This window comes from Corvus cornix, chromosome 3 (assembly GCF_000738735.6).
Source record: "Corvus cornix cornix isolate S_Up_H32 chromosome 3, ASM73873v5, whole genome shotgun sequence".
NCBI lineage: Eukaryota > Metazoa > Chordata > Aves > Passeriformes > Corvidae > Corvus > Corvus cornix.
In genome coordinates this window covers 88,139,551-88,161,301 of record NC_047056.1, presented here as the reverse complement: position 1 = coordinate 88,161,301, position 21,751 = coordinate 88,139,551, and the positions used below count along the sequence as shown (strand labels likewise).

Below are 21,751 nucleotides of genomic sequence, written 5' to 3'. Positions count from 1 at the left end.
ATCATAAAGAAGGTAACTATGCCTGTAGGAAGTTTCTTGGAGTACTATTTTTCAAAGACAGAAGATGCGATTGAGGATTTCTCTGTTCCAGGAATAGATGATGCTCATAGATCTCACTGGCTTTGAAACTCTAAATGACAAGAGCTACTGACTGGCACAGATACTGTTCTCATACCTGAAAGTCAACACCATACCTGAAAGTCAACATCTGCTATCATTGGCAGGTATGCCAAGAGTTTTATTCCCAATGTCATGATTCTTTCTCCTTCAATGTAGCTGGGAATATCAAGAAAAATGAACCTCTGTGCAGATGGACAATGCAAAGCCTAGAAGACAGTTAAATACTACTAGAACACTTTTGATGGTTAGAAAGCAGAAGATTGTTGTCAGCTCAAAAGGGAATTTAAATTCATTTTGATACAGAAACCTAGAAAATATCAAATTGTGTAGTTTTAAAATGAAAGGTTTAATTTATTTTTAATTTTTTTCTTGTTGTGACAGCCATTTACATAGAATTCCCACAGATTTTCCTACATACCTGGCTTGCTTAGAAGTCTGAGCACAAAGCAATAAGAGTAAAAAATACACTTAAAAGTTACAGACTATCAAAATGCTTTTGCCTGCAGGGCAGCAGGTTGCACTTAAATAAAACCAAAAGCAGGCCAGGCTTGCATTAACACTTCTACATCTTCTTTACCAGAACTCTAGGGAAAATGACTGCTTGTGAAAGAGGTTTGGAAAGTTACCAAGTTCAAGCTTCTAGCAGTTAGAAATATAACACAAATAATGGATCAGTGTTCAAAACACTCACTTTGCATGAAATTCCATGCTAACCTACATAGCTAGTAACTTCACTATGTTAAAAGTAATTCCTGTCTTGATGTACCAGATACAATGTGTTTAAAAACTGCATATGATTACAGATACTGAGAACAGAGAACTTAAAATAGGATGAAAAAATAATATTCTGGCAGCACTGATAAAAGACAATAATGAATAATGGAATAATGAGAGTGATGACAAATCTAGTGAATATAATATAAAAAATTCAATATGATAAAGCATGACTAGAAAGCAAAGGCATAATTTAGTTTCAACATTTTTTAGAAACCAAGTGTACACTTTTTGCTATAATTGAATAGAACTTGATAAAGGAGAAAGCTGAAAAAGCAATACATTATGAAGAAAAACAGTGTGCAAAAAACCAAAACCCTGAGTTTTGCTTTCTGCTAGGAATGTTTAACCAATAACTTAATCAAATTTTGAAATTTTGCAGAGCAAGATTTTAAACAAAAATATACTGAATATGAAGAGTTTTGCAGTCACTTATCAATTTGAGTATTATTAATATTTTCAGAACATATTTCATATGTTAGGCAGTCTTAAAGGAAATAATGAAATATTGAACACATTTTAGGCAGAGAAAGTAGGTGACTTAATAAAGGGATGAAAATCCACTTCAGCAAAGTATTTGTTTAATGTATGTAAAGTAAACCTAGTTAGCTGCTGTGTAGTAGCAGATGTGTTGTTAACATTCATATCTGGTTCCACTGGGTTTTGTCTTTCAAATATTTTTGTGAGCTCCACAATCCACATACACTACACAAACAGAAAAGTCAAAGAAATATTCAATTGCTCTGCCAAAAACAAAAGTACAAAGAAGCAGAATAGTATATATTAAGGAAAGGAGAAAAGTTTGCATCTTATCCCAGAATAGACATCTAAAGCAGATGGTGCCATTTTTCTTTATTTACTACAGTGATATAGTTTACACAGATTAATTAGTGGATAACTACAGGTAAGATGAATCCCACTCTGGGTGACTACCTTGATTCTTGCAGAGAATTCTAAGAGTTTTTATAAACAATGTCTGAAAGGCCATTCTGTCCTAACAATTAGAGGGCATCACAGAATCCCAGAACAACTGAGGTTTGAAGGGACCTCTGGAGTTTATCTAATTTAACCTCACCTGCTCACAGTAGAGTCAGCTACAACAGGTTTCTTAGGACATTGTCCAGTTCAGTTCTAAGTATCTCCAAGGATGGAAACTGCAATCTCTCCAGGCAAGCTGTTTCAATGCTTGGCTGCCCTCACAGGAAAGAAGGAAAAAGAGGGAAAGAGAGGAAGGAAGGAAAGAGAGGAAGGAAGGAAAGAGCAGAAAGAGAGGAAGGATAGAGAGGAAGGAAGGAAGGATAGAGAAGAAAGATAGAGAGGAAGGAAGGGTAGGAAGGATAGGATGGAAGGATAGGAAGGATAGGAAAGGAGGGAGGGAGGAAGGGAGGAAGGGAGGAAGGAAGGAAGGAAGGAACAAAGGAAGGAAGGAAGGTTGATTCCCTGCATTCAGGTTGTGTCAATTGTTGCTTATTGGGCACTTACTTGCTGGCAGAGCATGGGAAACTGAAACAGTCGTACAAAACTTTGCAGAGTGCTAAGAGACATAAGGTTAAGTATTTAGATCATCCCCTCTGGACACATGAAAGCATTTCTATAACTATATATATATATATATTAATAATAAATGTATTTACAGAACATTATTTGCCACAAGCAAAGGCATGGCAATGGAAAAGCACACCTGGAGACCAGATCAAAGAATGTCTTTCTGCCAAATATATCTGATCTGTCATAGTCCTTTTCTAGAGGTCCCTGCTACTCTAAGCTACCTTAGAACTTGCTATAATGTACCTACTTATTGCCAGATGATAATAACTACCCTAAAATATATGAAAAGTACATAGTAACCATTTTGCAGAGAGTATAAATTATATGGGTGGGTCATCAGTATTTTTTCTCAAGTTTTAGTAATGCAGGTTATTAACAAATACATTAAGTCTGTAAGTATAGAAGAGTACATCAGGTTTAACAGCTTGACACGTTTCTTCTACTATGGATACACCAGCGTATTAAAGATCTTACTCATCCAAGAGCATTTCTCACTTGACTTTGTAATAGTCCTGTGTCTTCCAATAAAAAAGACATAGATTTGCTTACGCATCAACATAATTGCAGCTATTATTTTTGGGGATACATTGTTGTTCCTCATCTATTTTTCCCACTATAAAACCCAATCAAAACACAACACCCCCCCCAAACAACAACAACAACAAACCCCAAACAAAATTCCTTTTAGGTCATATCTTGATCAGCTGGAAATCCGCAATGGTATGCTTAGACAACTTGACCTCTTGAGTACAGGCACAGTATCAGGAGGCACCTCTGGCAGTATAAATTTCATCTGTGTATTTATGTATGCATACTGAGAATGAAATCTATAAAGACAAGCATTCACAGGAAAACAATTTTATTCTACACCCCACAAAAATGTTTTATTTGTCTTCTGGCACCTTTATACATATCTTTCCTGATCTAGAATACTTTTTTTTCCCCTAAGGGATTTAAATCAATGATATAAAGCCATTTTTTCCAACACAAGTCCCCAAGCAAAGAATGAAAAGCAAAAAAAAAAAGCAAAATACCTCTCATTGACTTTACGGGCATTCATATTGTTTTATAAACATATAGTATAAAAATGTAGACGAAACTAATCAATATTCCCTAATACTTAATTCCAGAATTCATAGGTTTTCCTGTGTTCTTTTAATTCCCTGAATTTATTTCTGAAATGTTGTAATGTTCTAAAAATACTGCTGCTTTTAAAAAACACAGCCATCATTTTTCTCATTTTGGAATGAGAAATGGCAAGTTAATTATAATACATACAAAAAAATTTTATCTCAGGAGATATACATTTTTCTCTATACCTATTTTACATTCAAAAATGTTAATTATACTTACATACTACAGCTATAGAGATACCTCCTGAGTTTATATGTAAGTGTGATGAAAGGAACACCTGAAATCCTGAAAAGACTATTGTAGTGAGGTGAAACTGTTCAGTTGCTGATCTCCTGTCAGCATTGTAGCAGCCTTCAACCTGCTTCTGTATTGATCTATTAGCTTGTGTGGCAGAATGTGAAGAATAGCCATCTGTGTCAGGTATGGCAGCAGGTGCCATATCAGCTGCTGCTGGATGACAATAAATCTCTTTCAAGCACCTGGGAACTTTGACAGACACTTTTATCTTTGTATAAAAACACCCCACCACCTCAAAAAGTTCTCTGAATAGAAATGAGAACCTCAACAGATAACACCAGCTGATAAAGGCCAGAAACTGACTCCACTGCAGATGTACTGTGAAGTCTAGGTAACAGGGCTTACTCATGAGAAGTTCTTTATCATGCACAGCAGTCATTTGTCTCAGTACAGTATTGCTAATATACTTGTATAAGGCAGAACTTGGAGTAGGATAACAGGTATGTAAAAATAAATGGTTTGTCACTAAAATTTTACAAATTTCTGTTTGCACAGATGTGACTTGTGCCAATAAAACCAAGATATCATCATTAGGGGATTCAAACAATGACAACATTTCAGCGTATCCATCAGTAAGTCTATACCTGGAGTAGGAAGAAGATATATATAAGAACACTTGATCCGATTGTTTTCAAAAATATTTTAAGGGTCTCACCTACATTTATGAATAGATGTGTTTTGAACTCAGAACTACTATTAACTATATTGGTGAAAAGTAGTTCTTGAGAAACACTACTCTGCTGAATGTTACAGAAAATACCCTGACTTCACCAATGACAGATCTCCATATATGGATCATGAAGTTTTTTCTCCAGTATTAGCTGAACTTTCTCTGTTGTCAGCTGTTTAACAGTAGCTTATCATTTTGTCAAGTTTATATTTGTCTCTTTAAAGAACATAAGTGATGAAAATGATGATTATAAACAGATGGTCTTTGAAGGAAAATAGTCAGACAATATCAATCAAAAAATGGAAGATGAGTATGTGATTCTTGTGAAGGAAAAGGCAGAACAAGCAGTTCAATCAATCAATCAATCAATCAATCCCAACAGATTTCTGTATACCAAATCCAACATTCTCTAAAACTCATTTACTCGTTACTTGTTTATCCAAGCAAAACAGGACTCTTGCTTTTTTTTATACAAGTAATCACTTTGAAGAGGTATATAAGCAAAAAATTCTGAAACTGTCTGTAAAGAGAATGCCTGATACATGCTATCTGTAAAATAATATTTTTTAGTAAAGTGAAGAGGCCATAATGAAGGTACAACATTCACAATAAAATGCTGCACTTCTGTTGCTTTTGACTTTTCTGCAAATGCTTTTAAAATAACAGGATAGGCAATTTTTGGCTTCCCAAAAACATCACTACAAACAATTAGAATGGCAGAAACTTTGAGAGTTTTGTCGAATATATTTTTAGTCAAAAAACATCTAGATGCACAGAAGAAGAAACACTCAGAAAACATGTGAACTAGGAGAAAAGAGAATCAAAGTCCCCATGGAGTAAGGCAAATTATCTTTCTCTCCTGCTGACTAGCCAAGGAAGAAGGGAAGATTGGCATTAGGGTCAGAGATTACTGAACACAATATGAGGCATATAAAATTGTACACTCTGGAAAACTAAAAACCCAGCTAAGAGAAAGTGCAATTTTCCTTACTGGATGTGAAAATGCTGGGAAAAATTCTTTTGAGAGAAAAAAGTAATTTTACAGTTACATATAAATGCAATTAAGAAAGGATGTTGGAATAAATAAAAAAGATATAGAAGGGAATAGAGGAAGTAAAAAAAAATTCTCAATAATTAAAATTAATATATTTCCAATATTCTTACCATTTTAGAAGAATTAACAGGGAAAGCAGTTTGACATATATGTTGTTCAGAAGCTCTTTTTACTTACCTTGGGACACCTCTCCTGTAGGAAAATCAGGAGAAACATGTTTAGACCAAAGTTCCATAGACACAGCCAGGGCTGATGGAAGGTCATTGTCTAAAATTTCAGCAGGAAACACTTCAGCCATTTCAGAGCCAATTTTTTTGCTTTGGGGCATAGTAGGTAAACAGGTGATATTGTTTATTCCATCAACACAAAGAAACCCAGTGGAGCAGGAGTGTATAAGACAATCATTGTAATTAAGCTCACAGCTTCGTCCCTGAAAGAGAGTTTTCAAAAAAAAAGCCATTTTTGAAGACAATTTATATTTCATAGTGATGTTAGTTACAATTATTACTTTCTTTTGATTCTAAAATATTGTTTGCTTATATTAAGCTGTTTATGCTTTCAAAAGGAAATATTATGTGGAAAATATTCCTCAACTAATTTAATAGTGTAGTTTTATACATTAAATTTTAACTAAGTGATATTTTGAATCTGTTTATCAATAAAAATAATTTCCCCACAGATTACTAATTGCCAAGAATCAAAGACAGTATTGTCACCAGTAATAAAAACTGGTTAAAATAATAATCTTCAGTTAGTAAGTAGGTTTACAAAAGACTATTTGCAATGGACCTAGCTGTCTAAAAACCTATGGTTTGCTCTGACTTGCCAGCTAATGTGCTTTCTTTTTGTACATTGCAGCCCATTGTTTGTTGTCTGCTTTTACCAAATCCGCACACAGCTCCCTGTTAATACCTTGCATTCACAGATAATGCTTAGAAAAGGAAAAATATAGCAGCAATCTCAAATTGGACCAGGCATTCACTTCCTATTTTTTATCAAGAGTAACAATTCATGGGAAGTCTGAAATATCCTCCCTAGTAATAAAGTAAAAATGTTCATATTCAGTGGTCTGTAAAAAAGGCAAGAAATAATTATGTGAATTAAATGCATTCTTGAAGTGTGAAATAAATATATGCTGAAGTCAGGCTTGGGTTCATTTTATTTTCACTTCTGTTGCAATGAACTAATAGCCTACGTGAAGACAGACAGCTAACAGCTACCCTAGAAGGATCCTACATATTTGGATAACTATTTAAAATAGACCCACTGTCATCCCTGAAGACATACATCTCTGACAATATATCATCATGATATAATTTTGGAGTGAAGCTCCTCCTGCAACTGGGGCACATGTAAAAAAAAATTCAAGCCTTCTCTAGAGCTCAAGAAGCATGTATTCATTCCACACTTTCCTTCAGACAACATGCTTAAATAATCTTTCATGTCTACCTGGCTAACTATTCACACAGAACTTGGGGCAACATATATTTTCTGAGATCTCTGTCAACTCCATTATACTAATTTATGATATTAAGAAACAATAGGAAGGACAAGAGAGAGAGAGAGAGAGGAGGAAATGTAGACATGAAAACTGAAACTACTTTTTTAACAAGTAGTTTAAATTATTCAGGGTTTAAAACAGAAGAGGTTAAATTGAGGGTTTTTGAATGATTTAGATACATTCATTCTTGTTTCAATCAACTTCTTAATTCGTTTTGGCAAGCAGATGAGCTATCTGGTAAATTCATGGCATCTTATAAAATCACTCGCTGTATCGGTATTCCAAAGCACAAAGGAACAACAGGCCAATTTATATGTCAGTTTCAATGCATTTCCTGCTTGCTCTCTTCCAATTCCACACACAGAACAAATGATCGGTTTGAGCACGATCATAATCATTCTTAATCCTATAAATTTACGTTTCCTTCTGACTTTCCCGTGACAGATTAGTACATTTTTATGACTACTACATTTAATGACGAAGAGCATTTGATTACGATTTTATGACTCATAGAAACAAAGCAGATGTGGATAACCTCCAGTGTGCATGAAGGGTACATTAAGTAGTCATAGATAAACTTGATAGCATTGAAAATGACTGTAAATGCTTTAACAGTTTCCATGCAGGTGGATGGAATCATTTAGCTTGTGCAGATTTGTATTTAAAAGTAGGTATATGTCTACAGATGCTTCCAGTTAAAAAGTAAACACTTATTTCATATACCACTGGATATGCTTTTCTTCTCAAAATTTATGAGAGATTTCACGACCCATACTTTATGATCCATACTTTGGGTAGCAGTACAGACACAGACTACAGAAGATTTACATACACACTGTAGCTGGATTTCCTTGAATACTTATTTCTCTGTGAGTTCCACTATTTCCACTCCATACGTACTCATGGTTAGGAACCAGAACCCATTGGGACCTAACAAATATACCTCTTGAGGTGTTTAGACCTTAACTTCTTATCTTTGAAACTGAAGATAGGTATGCTAAAAATCTTTCTATGTGGTGCTTCCCCCACTGTGTTTTCTTACTTTTATATTCCTTCCCAAAGCATAGTGGAATTTGAGGGACTGAAGATGGAACAATGAATAACAGAATAAAAGCAAAGATGATGCATCTTAAATTTCAGCTGCTTCAAAGGTTTGTTACTTTTCCTTCTGTAAGGCCTTGCTTGTTCTGCAATGCACTGTACAATTAATATTCAAGCTATGTACTAATAGAAAAGCTGCTCCCATGGGTCAAATATCTATTTAGCTCCATCGTCAGTGAGCTATTAATGAATACTTGGGGAAGAAAACAGGAAGAAAACAAGCAGAGCTTGCATCTGGTAACTCACCAAATATACCTTTCCAACTTTTGGCAATAAGTAAATCAAAGACTCCCTAGACCATGGTAACATTCAGAAGAGTAATTTGAATAACAATGAATCTATCCTCCTTCTAACCCATTTTTGTGCTTATTTGTACTTCTGGTCTCTACAGTGTCATGCAACACTGACTTGTACCAATAAACTTTGCACTAATTGGAAAAATAATTTCTCTAAACAAATTTTAAGCTTTCTTTCTGGTGCTTTTATTTGACATTCAGAAGACTTTTTTGGGTGAGACATAAATGCTAAAAAAATCGTGTAACTGATCTTCTCCATTACAGTTCATGTAAGATAAGCATAAATATTTAATGAAAAAAATAAGATTATTGTAACTGAGGGTCTGACTGTTTCCCATATAAAAAACTGTGTCCCTCAAGTGATATGTCCCTCATCATCACTTGACATTGTTTAGAAAGCCAATCTGCTTTAGAATACAAAAAGAGAGCAGTTACTGTGGTCTGTAGAAAGTTTCAATGGTATCCATTGTACTCTGTAAAAAACACTCTACAAAAATAGTATTCATTTTTATGACATAGTTTTTTCCTTCTCAGGATAGTTTCTCAGTAAATTTAGTCTGATTATTTGCATTTTTAAGATGCATTTTTGACCTACCAAAGCCTTATGGTAAAAAAAACAGACTTTACAAAATTGCGGGCAAAGAGTCACTGGAAAAGAGGGAAATTCCTCATGAATTCCTTGAACAAAGCATACATCATTCCTGTGATTCCACCTAATTCAAGAAGTATATCAACAATTCAGAGCAAGGTTAAAAACAAAAAGGTTTACATACAGTATTTTCTGTGCAATGATGAATAGCCAGGTAAAGGGAAAGGTAAGAAAGATTTTCAGCATCTCACCACAAATCCTGGTTTGCAAAAACAGGAATAACCAAAGCTGGGCTCCTTCTGAACACAGATACCATGTATGCAGGGGTTGGATATGCACTCATCAACATCCAACTCACAGTGGAGGCCTTCCCACCCTGTCAGAAAAAAAAAAAAAGCAAAGCAAACCCTAAAGCGAGACTCATTAAAATCTGCATCCATTTACTGATTGTCAGTGGAACAAAGGTATGAGTAACTATCACCCATTCTCACATATATAGAGATATATACTATGGGATGAATATGAACTTTTTTGGGCTATGGCTTCTCAAAGTAGGAAAAAAATAAAGAAAAAGAGTTAAAAAGATAAACTCTGAGATTACTGTACCAGATTAATGAGGAGGACAATTTCTGAGCAAATATACTTTTGTGTTTGAACACCTTGAGATGCTGTCTCCTTACAGGTTCTCAGATTACTAGAAATTTTATTGATATGCATTTCTTATGAAAATCTCCTTTACAAGTATACCCATACATTAGAGACTAAATACTCATCTCAAAGCTGTGTTTTAGATCATGTAATTGAAGCCTGTCTTGAACTTGCTCCTTGGAGGCTAAGCTGAACTGGAAGCAGTCCATCTGCTTGGTAAATATAAACCCAGAATTCTGTAAAATATGGCTAGTTATTGAAGAACACCAGACCTTCTTGCCATGACATTCCCACCACCCATTACAGATTTGTTTTTTCTTTATTTTACTATTTCTAAACAAACTGACAAATAAACCCAACAGCACTATAAGCCCCCTAGGAGTCCTCAGCTGATACAAATCTAGTTGCTACCGTTCAGATTTTGCCTCAGACTATACATCAGATGGATCCACTGTTACATTCCAGTCTTGCTTTAGCTGCCCTGGTAGAAGAGCAGCCTGCCCAGCTAAAGACTTCACATCCATGAGCCTGCTATTAGTTCCAACAGCTGCTGTTGCTTTTGAGCTGTCTGAAGTGCAGTTAGAATACAGTTTACATCTCTCCATGCTGCTTCTGCACCTGAACAGCCCGAAGCTGCAGCCACAGAACCTGAACGTGCATCTATTATTCTAAGGGTATGGGGCCTGCTACTGGGACAATAGCTGACAAAATTCATGATCCATTACAGAATGCATTTGTCAGAGCTAAATCAATTCCCTTTCCTGGTATCACATGCTGTCACCACATGCTTCACTTTGTTCTCTGGAGGTTTTTGGAAAGCTGCAATCATCTGCCTTGTTCCTATTTCAGTCCTGGTACTATCCCTTTTCCATTTCATTAAATTACAACAGGGAATCTGTTGAGGCGTATATCAGACTATCTGCCCAGTTCTTTCCCATTGTTGCCTTTACAGACCAAAAAATCCCCAATCCCAGCTCCATGTTTCTACAGAAGCTTAGAAGAGAAATATAAGATTTATTATATGTGAACAGTTAAAGCCTGCCAAAAAAAAAAAAGCAGATTTTTTTCCTAAGTATTTCTATATTCTGGATGATATTTTTTTCTTCTAATCCCTTTCTTCAGTTGTGCAACTTTGAAAAAAGTTACTCCTCTCAAAAGTTCCCCTGCCTCTTCAAATTCACCCCTTTTCAGAGCTGTAACCTTATCTCTTCAGCTATTTAAGAGCCTCAAATAACAGTTGAAAATATGGTATTAATTAAAAAAAAAAGTAAAAATGATGTATATACTTAATGCATGTGGTTCTTTCTCTGTGTTTTAATCTGGTGGACAAATAATTTACAGCTCTTTCACCCCTACTAACGAATGATATTATTAAAAGGAATATAAAAGAAAGGTAGTTTATGGTTGGGTTGGAAGGTGTTTAAAGCATGTTAGCTGTAGGAGTGAGTTCCAAGGCCCCACAGAAGTTTCTCCCACTTATACCAAGAATTTCCATGTTGCACAGAGACAGCAATCACAGTCCTTGGCTAGTAAGCAATTCTTAAATGCCTATTCAAATATCTTTGTTGTATTATTTTAATAAGCTTTAAAAATGAGGGAAAAAATTGGACTTGGCAATGTATTCTATGTGAAGCACTTTAATGACTAAAAAATGCATCTTTTAAGTTTTTAAGTAACTAATATTGATGGAGGGGTATATGGCCATATGCAGTAACAGGCGCATATATAGTACTGAAGTTAGGTCATGACTCAGATTTTTTAAGATCAGAAAGATCTTTATTATCATGAATTCTGTATGACAAAGTCCAAAAATTTTTCACTCCTTGGTTCATACATCAAAAATATAGTGTTTTTCTGAATTATCAAGTATCTTTTTGACATTAAAAAAAAGTTGCTAAAAAAATATTAAGCTGTAAGCAACATAGCTCTAAGCAACATGTAATTACTCTCTAGTAAGCCAAAAATACTTAGTCTTACATTTTAGAGTATCCTTCCTTATTACCAATTAAACAAATTAATAAACTGCCAAATTGACTCTCATTACACATGTATTTGCTTCAGTATCTTCCATACTTTTCTGAATAAGATCTCTTACATATAGTTTTGTTAATTGCCCTCAGAAGAATTCAGAATGAAAAAAAAGAGTAAAATATATTAATATTCAATTCACTATGTGCTTTCTTTTAAATGTAGAACAAGAATGAGTAGAAAGACTCTAGAAAAGTGTAACATATATATGGTCACGACTTCAGGAGAGTTTGGTAAGACGTTTTTACTTGTAAATCAAAACAAACAATGTGAACATACTTTGGCACAAAGAAAGTAGATCAGATGTATGGAGATAGCATGGATTAACAGAACATTTATCATCCAGAATATATCTAAACAATCTCTAAAATAATTATTAAGAAACGTTGAGTCACTACTATCACAGAAATTATTCAGCAGTGCTAGTCAGTAAAATAGTAAATAGATTTAAACTGAAAAATTGAAGTTCCAGGAGGCAGGTACTCATATAATTCTTAATTTAAGAGTAACTTATGGAGCAGGATGCTACTTATGTATAGGGATCAGAAATCCTACTTACATTGACAAAAGGATTTTTATTAGCAGACATGACAGGAGACTGTGAGTAGTCTTGAACAGATTAAATTTGTGATTGCAAGACAATGCAGGCTGATTGTGACTTTTGCTTTTGTGTAAATACAAAATCTCTTATATTTTCATAAGCCACTAGACCTGTTTTAGTTGATCTATGCCAGAACTAGAAAACAGTTCCCATGTTTTAAGAAAGTGCCATCTTTCATTCTATTTATAATGTTTTAAAAAAATTCTTTTAATCCCAGCAAGCAGACATAAGCATGGGTACGTCTTACAACAACAACAATAAGGATAATAATAAAAATGTTAGTTAAACTGCTCAGAATTTCTTTTCAGTCAATCTCATTCTACAGGTAGTGAAATTATTTTGCTGTTAAATAGTGACTATTTGACTGCTTGGTCAGTAAGTTACATTAGTAAAGATCATACACAATAAACCTGTCTCTAATAATACTTCAGACTGCCTCAATGAGCTGATTTTACTTTGAAGCCTTTCTAATATGCTTACTAGAGTAGTTAATTATCTTTAGATTTCATTCAAAAAGCTTGACAAAAAGACAGTAAGTTTTTTTGTACCTTATAGTCCGTATACAACAAAAGAGCTTGATATGATTTGCCAACTTACTCACTAGTAACACTGATAATTCAAAACTATCATTGTTTAAGATTGCTCTGTCATATGGCAGTTACCTTGTTGACATTTACAAGTGTATCCATTGATATGATCAGCACAGGTTGAGCCATGTAGACAAGGTGATGAATTACACTCATTAACTTCTATTTCACAAAATTGTCCAGAAAATCCAGCAAGACACCTGAAGCAAACAACATTCCAGAGTGTTATACTATGCATAAACATCATATAAAATAGACCTTGTGTGGAAACAATGTGTCCAAAGTATGTGCATTAACAAGACATCATTTATTATTTTCTGTTTCAAGAAGTATTTTACTGGAACACTTCCAAGTTTCATGTTGTGATACATGGTGATCTTTTAAGGGATTTATGATGGCAAAATGCATCCAAAAATTTCACATCTGGATCATAATCAAGCATAACAGTCTCAGTTACAGTGTACTGGTTCTATCAATGTGAATACAAACCTTTCTTAACGCACTCTTGGGAGACTGTCTACTAAAATAATCTGGCTAAGTAACTGCAGTCTATGTTTGAAAACCTGCTTGTTGACAAAAGTGTACTATCAAATGTAAACTACAGCATAAAAGCTAATCTTCAGGGATCATGCTTTTATTATTATTCTAGGTATAAAATATTAGTTTTCTTGAAAAAACTCTTCTGTATTTTTGTGGTTGTAAATTCTATGTGATAATTGTTATCAAAATAGTCCCATATGATTTCAACATATAGTTTACAAGACTCACAAGACCTTTAATGAAGTCCAAAAATCCTACTAATCTCATTAATGAAGCACATCTTTGCCTACATACACACAGCTTTATGGATATACTCAAATATGTTCTAAAAAACAGGGTCCCATAATGGTATTAATAACATTTACCCTTTTGAGATGTGTTGTACATGGATATATTTCACATGAAACAATGTTTTCAAAAACTCCTTTTAGTTACCGGCTGGTGCATATCTTGTACGTTGTCTTGGCTCTAGTGAAAAGCATAAAGGTTTATGCCTCACTTAGAAGGAGATGAGTACATTAACAAACTACCTTTGAGTAAATCCAAGTAGTCATGTCACCTGCTCCTCAAGGTGCTACATTGAGTGAATACAACAGATATCATTGGAATGAGGTACCTGCAGTGTCTACCTTAGCTTTCCAGATCGTGAAGCAAAAGAGGAGGATGGACCATGAAACATGTATGTGTGACACCTCCTGAGGGATCATTACACTATGCACCAGGACATATATTTTGGTTTATTTTTGCTTTAACTATTAGACCATGTTTTTTTCATTTTATATCGAATACACTCCAGGTAATGGCAATTTGGAATCTACCAAAACAATGACAACAGAATAGATTTGTCAGTCTGCATCAACTACAGATGACAGCTATGGCACATTGCTTGGAAAATGTACAAACTGGGGCACACACTACTATTTTTCAAATATCTAATAATATATGAGAGAAAAAACATGGAAAATACACCTTAATGAGTGAGCCATAAGCCCACATGTTTTTTGGTTGAAAAACATTTTAAAAAATCCACTGAGAAGATACAGTTTGGTCCTTTGATCTTATTTGTAAATGTCGAAGTCCAGTAGTTAGAACACAACTTCACATACCCAACTGTAATCACCCTAGCATTCTCCTATGCTCGGTGGAATAAGAGATGCAAAGGATGATTCTGCTCACTGTAATCTTAAATAATTTTCTTCATATACCTTTGTCTTCACACTGCCTACATAGTGTATTAAGAAAAAAATATTTAAAATAAATAAATAAAGACCCAAAAAAACAAATTTAAGGGAGGAAATTCTCCCAGATATGAAAAGGGTGGAAAGAATATTCTACTAGGAAAAAAAGGCAACTAGACATAGGGAATACTGTGCCAGTTTAAATTCAATTTATATTTATCTTTATACTTTGGTGTAATTATAAGTATTTTAATAATAAAAAAGCATTTACAGAATGAACTGGAAGAAATATAAAATTATGTAAAATATCTGGACAGGACAACTACACATATGTGTATCTAAGGTGTGTGGGCTTGATTTTTTTAGTCTGTAAAAGTCAAACATTGAAAAATGCTTGAAAAGTCTTTTTAAGAACTCTTCTGTTGGCTGCTTCGATTTGGCACATTTTGATATGTGGTGTGTATACTTGCTGAGAAGTAGACACCAGTAAAGACTAGAGCAGTTTACTGAGCTCCTGTGGTCATAACTATTTGGAGCAAGAATGATTAGTGGATTAGGTTGCTATAACTCCCATGGAGAGAATCAGTAGTACTCTGTGTAATTTCCTACTCAGAAAGGCTTGAGACTTCAGAGACTCAAGGCTCTACAAAGCCTTGAGACTTCAGAGATATAAACTGTGTAACCATGGGCCTAACTCTATAGACACTGAGGTAGAAATATATATGTATATATATGTATGTATAAATGTTTGGCAAAATAACCTATTCTGTACTGCAGGCTTTCCAAATATTTATTAAGTGTGTAATACCATATAGAGTGATTGTGACACCACCAGAAATAGAAAAGTTATATGCCTTCAAATTGAAATTTAGATGGAAGACATAAACCCATGAAAGCACCTAGATATCCAGTATATCAAGTCCGACATATATCAATATGTACAAGGTACTGTTTTTCCCATGTCAGACAATCATTCAACTTATAGAATACTTTAAAATATTGGAAGCTTTTAACATACTGACATGTTATATTTTTTTGGTAAAAACTGGAATATCACAGTATTCAGTTTGCTTCTGTTCAAAAAGCATGATGAGATGTAAACGATGCTTCACAACAGCGAAGACAGCAATGCTATTAACTAAATTATTCTGAGCAATTATGAAACAACTAGAAGAAAGCTAAAACAACATCTTAGTATCAGCAACTTTCACAGATTTCCCAAAATTGCAATAAACTTTATGCTTTATTAAGAGTTTTAATGAAGTTAGCACTTCTTAGGATATGACAAGCACTTCAATAATTTCTTAACTTTTTGTTCACTCCCACCTTCCTTCATACCTACTCCTTTTTTAAGAAAATTGAATTTTTGTTCTGCCTCTTCACATTCTTACTTCCCTTCTGCCACTTCTTTTAGAACATTAGAAGGGACAGAAACAATAGAATTCAAATACAACTGACATTAGAAAGGTTAAGTAGGTATGGAATACACTTCTTGTGCTATAAATAGAAGTAAACCTAATTGAAATACTTTGGAACTTATTTCTGTGTGGTATTTGGGATATGAACATTCTGCAAATGAAAAACAGGGGCTCTTAGATAGCTTTCATATGAAGGTATGGTCACTGCAAGTCTTGTCTGTTGATTGCCATCTAGTAGAAAGCAATTTATGTCTTTATAAGTAAATGCATATAGGTTTATCAGCAAATAACTCCTAGAGCTTGTCTGATAAAGTAAGATAATGCACTGTCAAGGCTGAGCTTTTAAACTTAAAGAAGTATCAACATAAGATCAATAGTTTGGTACTGAAAGGCAGAAAAAAATAGTGCTAATTTGCTGTAAGAATAATGCATTCACAATTTATTTATGACCTGTTTTTGGGATGTTGGCAAAGATCTTTTTCTTTTCTGTCATTCCCTGCAGATTTTTTATCTCAGATGCTGACATACTGTGGTGCAAATATAATCCCTTTTGTCTTGTGCCTTTATATCAATCATTATCAGGAGTAATTATCTTAATTTCAGCATATGCCAATGCAGTATCTGAACAAAAGACTGAAAAGAGAGAATTAAATGAAGGATTTTGATCTATAACAATTATGGCTATTGTCACAGTAAATTTTTTTGTTAGTAAACTTTCTGACTCAGAGAAAATCTACAAGAATCCAAATATCAGCCAAATTTTTCTCTACAACACTGATTTATATCCTCTTGTAACTCACCACTCTTTGAGTCTTTGTATCTCATCTTTTGAGTCTATTTTTTTTCCCTGTACCCTTTTCCTTCTCTCTCCCTCTCTTTCTTCATCTGCCTTGTGACCTTTTACAGCTTATGAATAATTTGTGAATCAGTGAGATATGAGAAACAGAAAAAGCATGGTTTCTACAACAAAGAAGTTTATTAGGTTTATCTGGGAGCAATGATTAACAGCAATTGTATTTAGAAAAGAACGCTTATGCTGTAACCTTTACCTGCCTATGTGACTCAGACAACCTGGTAAAATCAAAGAATTTTGTGGACCAGTATGACACTATGAAATTTTTTTGAGATACCAGTTTTTCTTTGTAAGTATTAACCTCGATGACTTTGGTAATGTTTTGCTGATACCTCTCGGTTAGGTAAGTAGGATGTTGGGCAGAATAACAGATCAATATGAAAAGCACATCTCCTGAGCAACTGTCTTAGCTAAAATAGTCTTGTAAATGTGCAGTCGCTTTTGACATAAGTCATGATTTTTTTATTTTTCAAATCTGCATTTTCTGTCCAAAATAAATCTAGTTAACTTCTCTACTGTAACAGGCCAGATCTGTCACTGCAAATTTACACTGGGATTGCTATACATTATTAACAAGCTATGAAAAGTCACTGGCTAAATGTCATGGACGCTGAGATATAGCAGCACCTTGGGATTCATATAGCAAACAGTTTAGTTTTAATCATCTTGGATCACAAGGTGCCTTGACATTTGCAAGGCAACTTTTTCCTTTTTAACTTCCAGTAGAATCATACCTCTATTATCTCAACCATAATTCTTAACTTCAAATGTGATAGAAAGTTTTACTGTCTAAATTAAAGAAGTGAAAAATCGATCAAACATGAACCTTATCATTCCTTTAATCGATGCTCATATGCCAGCTTGGAAAGGAAAAAAAGAAGAGCAAGGAAAACCAGATAATTTAACCAGCTTCAGGATTATTAGAGACATTTCCTGTGAAATACATGACCCTTATCTTAGCACTACTGAGGCATGGCCTTCATGAGAAGTTTTAGCACTACAAACTTCTGCAGAACCTTTTTAATTTTAAAGGAAAAATGAGTAAGAGCACAGATTCTTTTTAAATATACATATTATTACAACACGATTTTTTAAAGCTTTAAATTTTTGGCACAGGGGAAATTTTTCTACGGTGATAAATAGAAATTCAGTCTTTATCATACTTTACTCTCTAACAGCTAACCTTTTGGATAGTAAATTTCAATTTACTGGAAGCCAATGCATCATTTTTGCCCTTTTAAGTAGGGTTATTCACAGACAAAATATAAAAAACCAAACATTATTTTATTTAACTGACTTTTTTTTCTCAAGATATACAAGAACAAACCAAAATCCTGACATTACCGACATTAGTTTGAAAAGTGAAATGTCTCATTTGAAAGTTATGGTGTGATGTTCATAAAGTTTTGAATGTTCAGATCTTTTTATTTCTTTCAAACTTAGCTGCTCTAATTTCTGTGTGTCCTATTTTCTTATCTTATACATATGTCTATCTGTATTAGCTCAATACAGACATGAAAAAAAAAAGTTGCCTAATAAATGAGTATTTATGTAAAGTACTGTCAACAGGTTACACAATGAATGACCACAACCCCCCATTCCTCATTACCCCTAAACCATGTAGGGAAAGGAGAAAGAGGTACAGGAGTTGGGACCAAGAAGTGAAGTTAAGCCTGTGAAAAAGAGATTGATGGGATCATGGGGCAGAGATGTTTTTTTCTGACCATGCTATTCTATTTAAAATTAGCAATAAATTAAATTGTCCCCAAGTCAAGAATTTTAGCCAGTAGTTTCCCTGTGTTTATTTAGACCCCTGAGCTTCTCCATCTTATTTTCTCTCCCCATCCTACTGAGAAGAAGGAGTGAAATTCCAGCTGGGTGGGCATCTGGTAACTAGCCAAGTTTAAGCCACTTCTATGGTTCATGCTTTTCCAATGATTTCTACACAAGTACTGAAATTCTCAATTTATTTTTACCTCAAGAATTCTGTTTATGGCAATTAAGACAAGGACCAGGCCTCTTCAGGGCTTGCCAGAACCTTGCTAAGGAACCTATCTTAGAAAATAGTAATATAACATGAATTTACTCATGAATTGATCTGTATTTTAAGTATATTCTGTAAAAAAGCAACCAAAAAAACAAATAGAAAAACCAAACAAAAACTTTAAGGCCCAATTATAAAATATAATTCTCAGGTAGGAATGATTTTGGTTTGTTTTTTCCTTCTGTTTCTCACAATACTACAGTTGATGACTGTAACATTGAACTTATTCATATAAAAAAACTATTGGCAGTAGAATCTGTTATAGAATTCTTGTTTCGCTTAGCAGGTTGCTGAAACTTTTGCTATATTTGTTTGATTAAAAGTGAGATCAATAGCTATGGGCATGTTACTGTGAAGCTGATAGAATATTTGGAGAGGAAGTTTTTATAATTACCTAAAAAGGCCAAGCTCCTCATTGCTTTAGAATTAACTTCTATGGGCAAATCACTTCAGCTTTTTTCAAAAGTTCCACTATGTAGGTACAAAAATGCTGTTAGTGAGGATCTTCTTGTTATTTTTCTAAGTCCATGAGAGAATTTTCTCTCTCACAGAAGAGGTAGCAGGGAATGTAAACAACCAAGCCACCTGCAACCTTGGAAAGTCTTGTTTATGGTATAGTAGAAAATTTTGATAATGGATGTTTTAGGATTTTGGCCAATCACCCCCAAGGGGTGGCTGGTCCTTTGTCGCAATTAGACTATGAAGAAAAAAGTCTATAAAAGAGTTTGTAAAATAATTAAATAAATCAATCTTGCTGCACAATTCCTGCCTGCTGGATCTTCTCCTCCTCCTCCTCCCTATAGCTGTGGGACACGGTGATATACTGTAGGAACCAGGCCTGCGGTAATACCATTATTCCAAGCTTTGCATCATGAATTTTAAACAACTTTCATAGTGAGCTTTACCATGGCCTTCAAAGAACACAAAAAATGTGGGTGCTGGACAGATCACGTAATCAGCTTAGCTTGGTAGAAACTGTTCCATGCAGGTTTTACTGGCTACAGATTTTGAGCTTTTATCATATTAATCTCGGATGCAGGAATTTCCTAAGGAACACTGAAAAATGAAAGTACCACATAAAGTAGATTGTCTGCTGTGTGGTCATCCATGTTGTCTGAAGGTTGTGGATGCTGCTGATGAAGCAGCATACAGCCCAATCAATGTGTATGATGTTAAATAAATAAATAAATAAATAAATACATGTTCTATCGCTCTTGGAATCTGAAAAATTGATAGGATGTAAAAAGACCATTGACTTATGTCTTATTGACTTATGTGTGCACATCATGAGTGCATGTGTGTGAACTCTTAGTGATTTCTGGGATCCCACGCTGGATCAGCATAGATCTTTCTGGTACTCTGGTTTCACTAGCGGGTTAAACTGATTGTCTTCATAAGCCAAAAGACTGAGTTGAAAGTAATATCACTCAGCTGCCTTATCACTAATACTACTGAAAACTGCTTCTCCTGATGTACTTTGAAGCATGTTTTTATGGAGAGAACTTGAGAAAGCAGCCACTAAGGAATTTACAGAAGTATCCTGAGAGCTTTTCTCAGATTATTTTCTCTAAAACCCTTCCCAAAGGTGAGGCTGTAATTGTTAATTTTAGAACACTGACAATGAAGCTTCCCTCAAGCTACAAGTATAGCATATCATGTTGCTTTTTTTATTTCCCTTCCCTCTTCTGTATTATCCTTGGATGTACTGTCTAGAATGAAGCAAGTTTATTTACTCTAAAGTAAAATTCCCCATAGAAGGAAGTAAAAATAAATTATAACTCTCCATGGTGGTGAGGAAATGTTAGTTCTATTTTAAAGAATACTAAATGTGAATCAAAAAGGAAAAAAAAATGGTATTAGCACACTTGAATGTATATTTGATTTTAAAGTGTATTCTTCTACTTTTTCACCTAAAGTTCTGTTCCTATCATATCAGAATCAGAGATCTATAACCTGAAATAACAAGTCATCTTTTTCTCTTTCTGCTTTTTTTTCTTAGATTATGGGAAAAGTAATTCAATGAATAATATAATTTAGAGTGGTATGAAAATAGTTAGAGAAAAATTAGGTTGAAAAGAGCAGTAGCATACATAGTCCAAGAGTTCCAAGTTCAGATCTTGTAAATTTTCTGATTCTTATAGTCAGGAACTTCTCCATATTCATCACTTGTTTATATTGAGTATCTTTGCAAAGGTGAAATGAATTTAAAAAGGGTAATTAATAGTGCCATCCTCTTGGAGAACTACTTTTAGAACAGAAGCTACAAACCACAAGGTTGGGACCTTATCCAAATGTTAACACTAACAACCAGAACCTACCATAGGCTTACAGGAGTCTCTGACTGGTTAAAGACATCAGACATTTGCCACTGGGTTTTGACCCCATCTCTACCCCTTATTATTACCTATGAATTATATTCACACTGATAAATGTAAGGAAGAATGAACTGATACATCAACACTTTCTAAAGAATGAAGGAAAGAGAAGCAGCTTATCCTTTATCGTCTTGGAAGAGTGACCCTATCAGCACATTGAGCTGCATACTCCAGTGCAAGGCATCCTTCTTCCCGGAGGAGGAATGTTGCATGTAAAACCCCCAAACAGATTCAGATTGTTTAGACAAGATAGGAGCTGGAAGCTTTGCAATTTTTCAGCTTTCTTCTGTGCTTGTAAAAGAGTTAATAGAACAGAGAACTAATTACCTCTATAGAAAAGAAAGAAAAAGACCATGGAATCATAAGACAGTAAGGACTATATATAGAGCTTTATT

At 34.3% G+C, this 21,751-nt stretch overlaps 1 protein-coding gene across 1 annotated transcript in view; it reads right to left on the bottom strand.

Moving 5' to 3' along the window:
- The window catches only part of EYS (eyes shut homolog), an 852,840-nt gene that overhangs the window by 340,863 nt on the left and 490,226 nt on the right, over positions 1 to 21,751 (bottom strand). The window contains exons 30-32 of the mRNA XM_019287512.3: positions 13,024 to 13,148; positions 9,336 to 9,460; positions 5,775 to 6,027 (exon numbers count right to left, since the gene is read on the bottom strand). Of these exons, the coding sequence (XP_019143057.3) occupies positions 5,775 to 6,027; positions 9,336 to 9,460; positions 13,024 to 13,148 (503 nt within the window). The remainder of the gene's footprint in view (positions 1 to 5,774; positions 6,028 to 9,335; positions 9,461 to 13,023; positions 13,149 to 21,751) is intronic.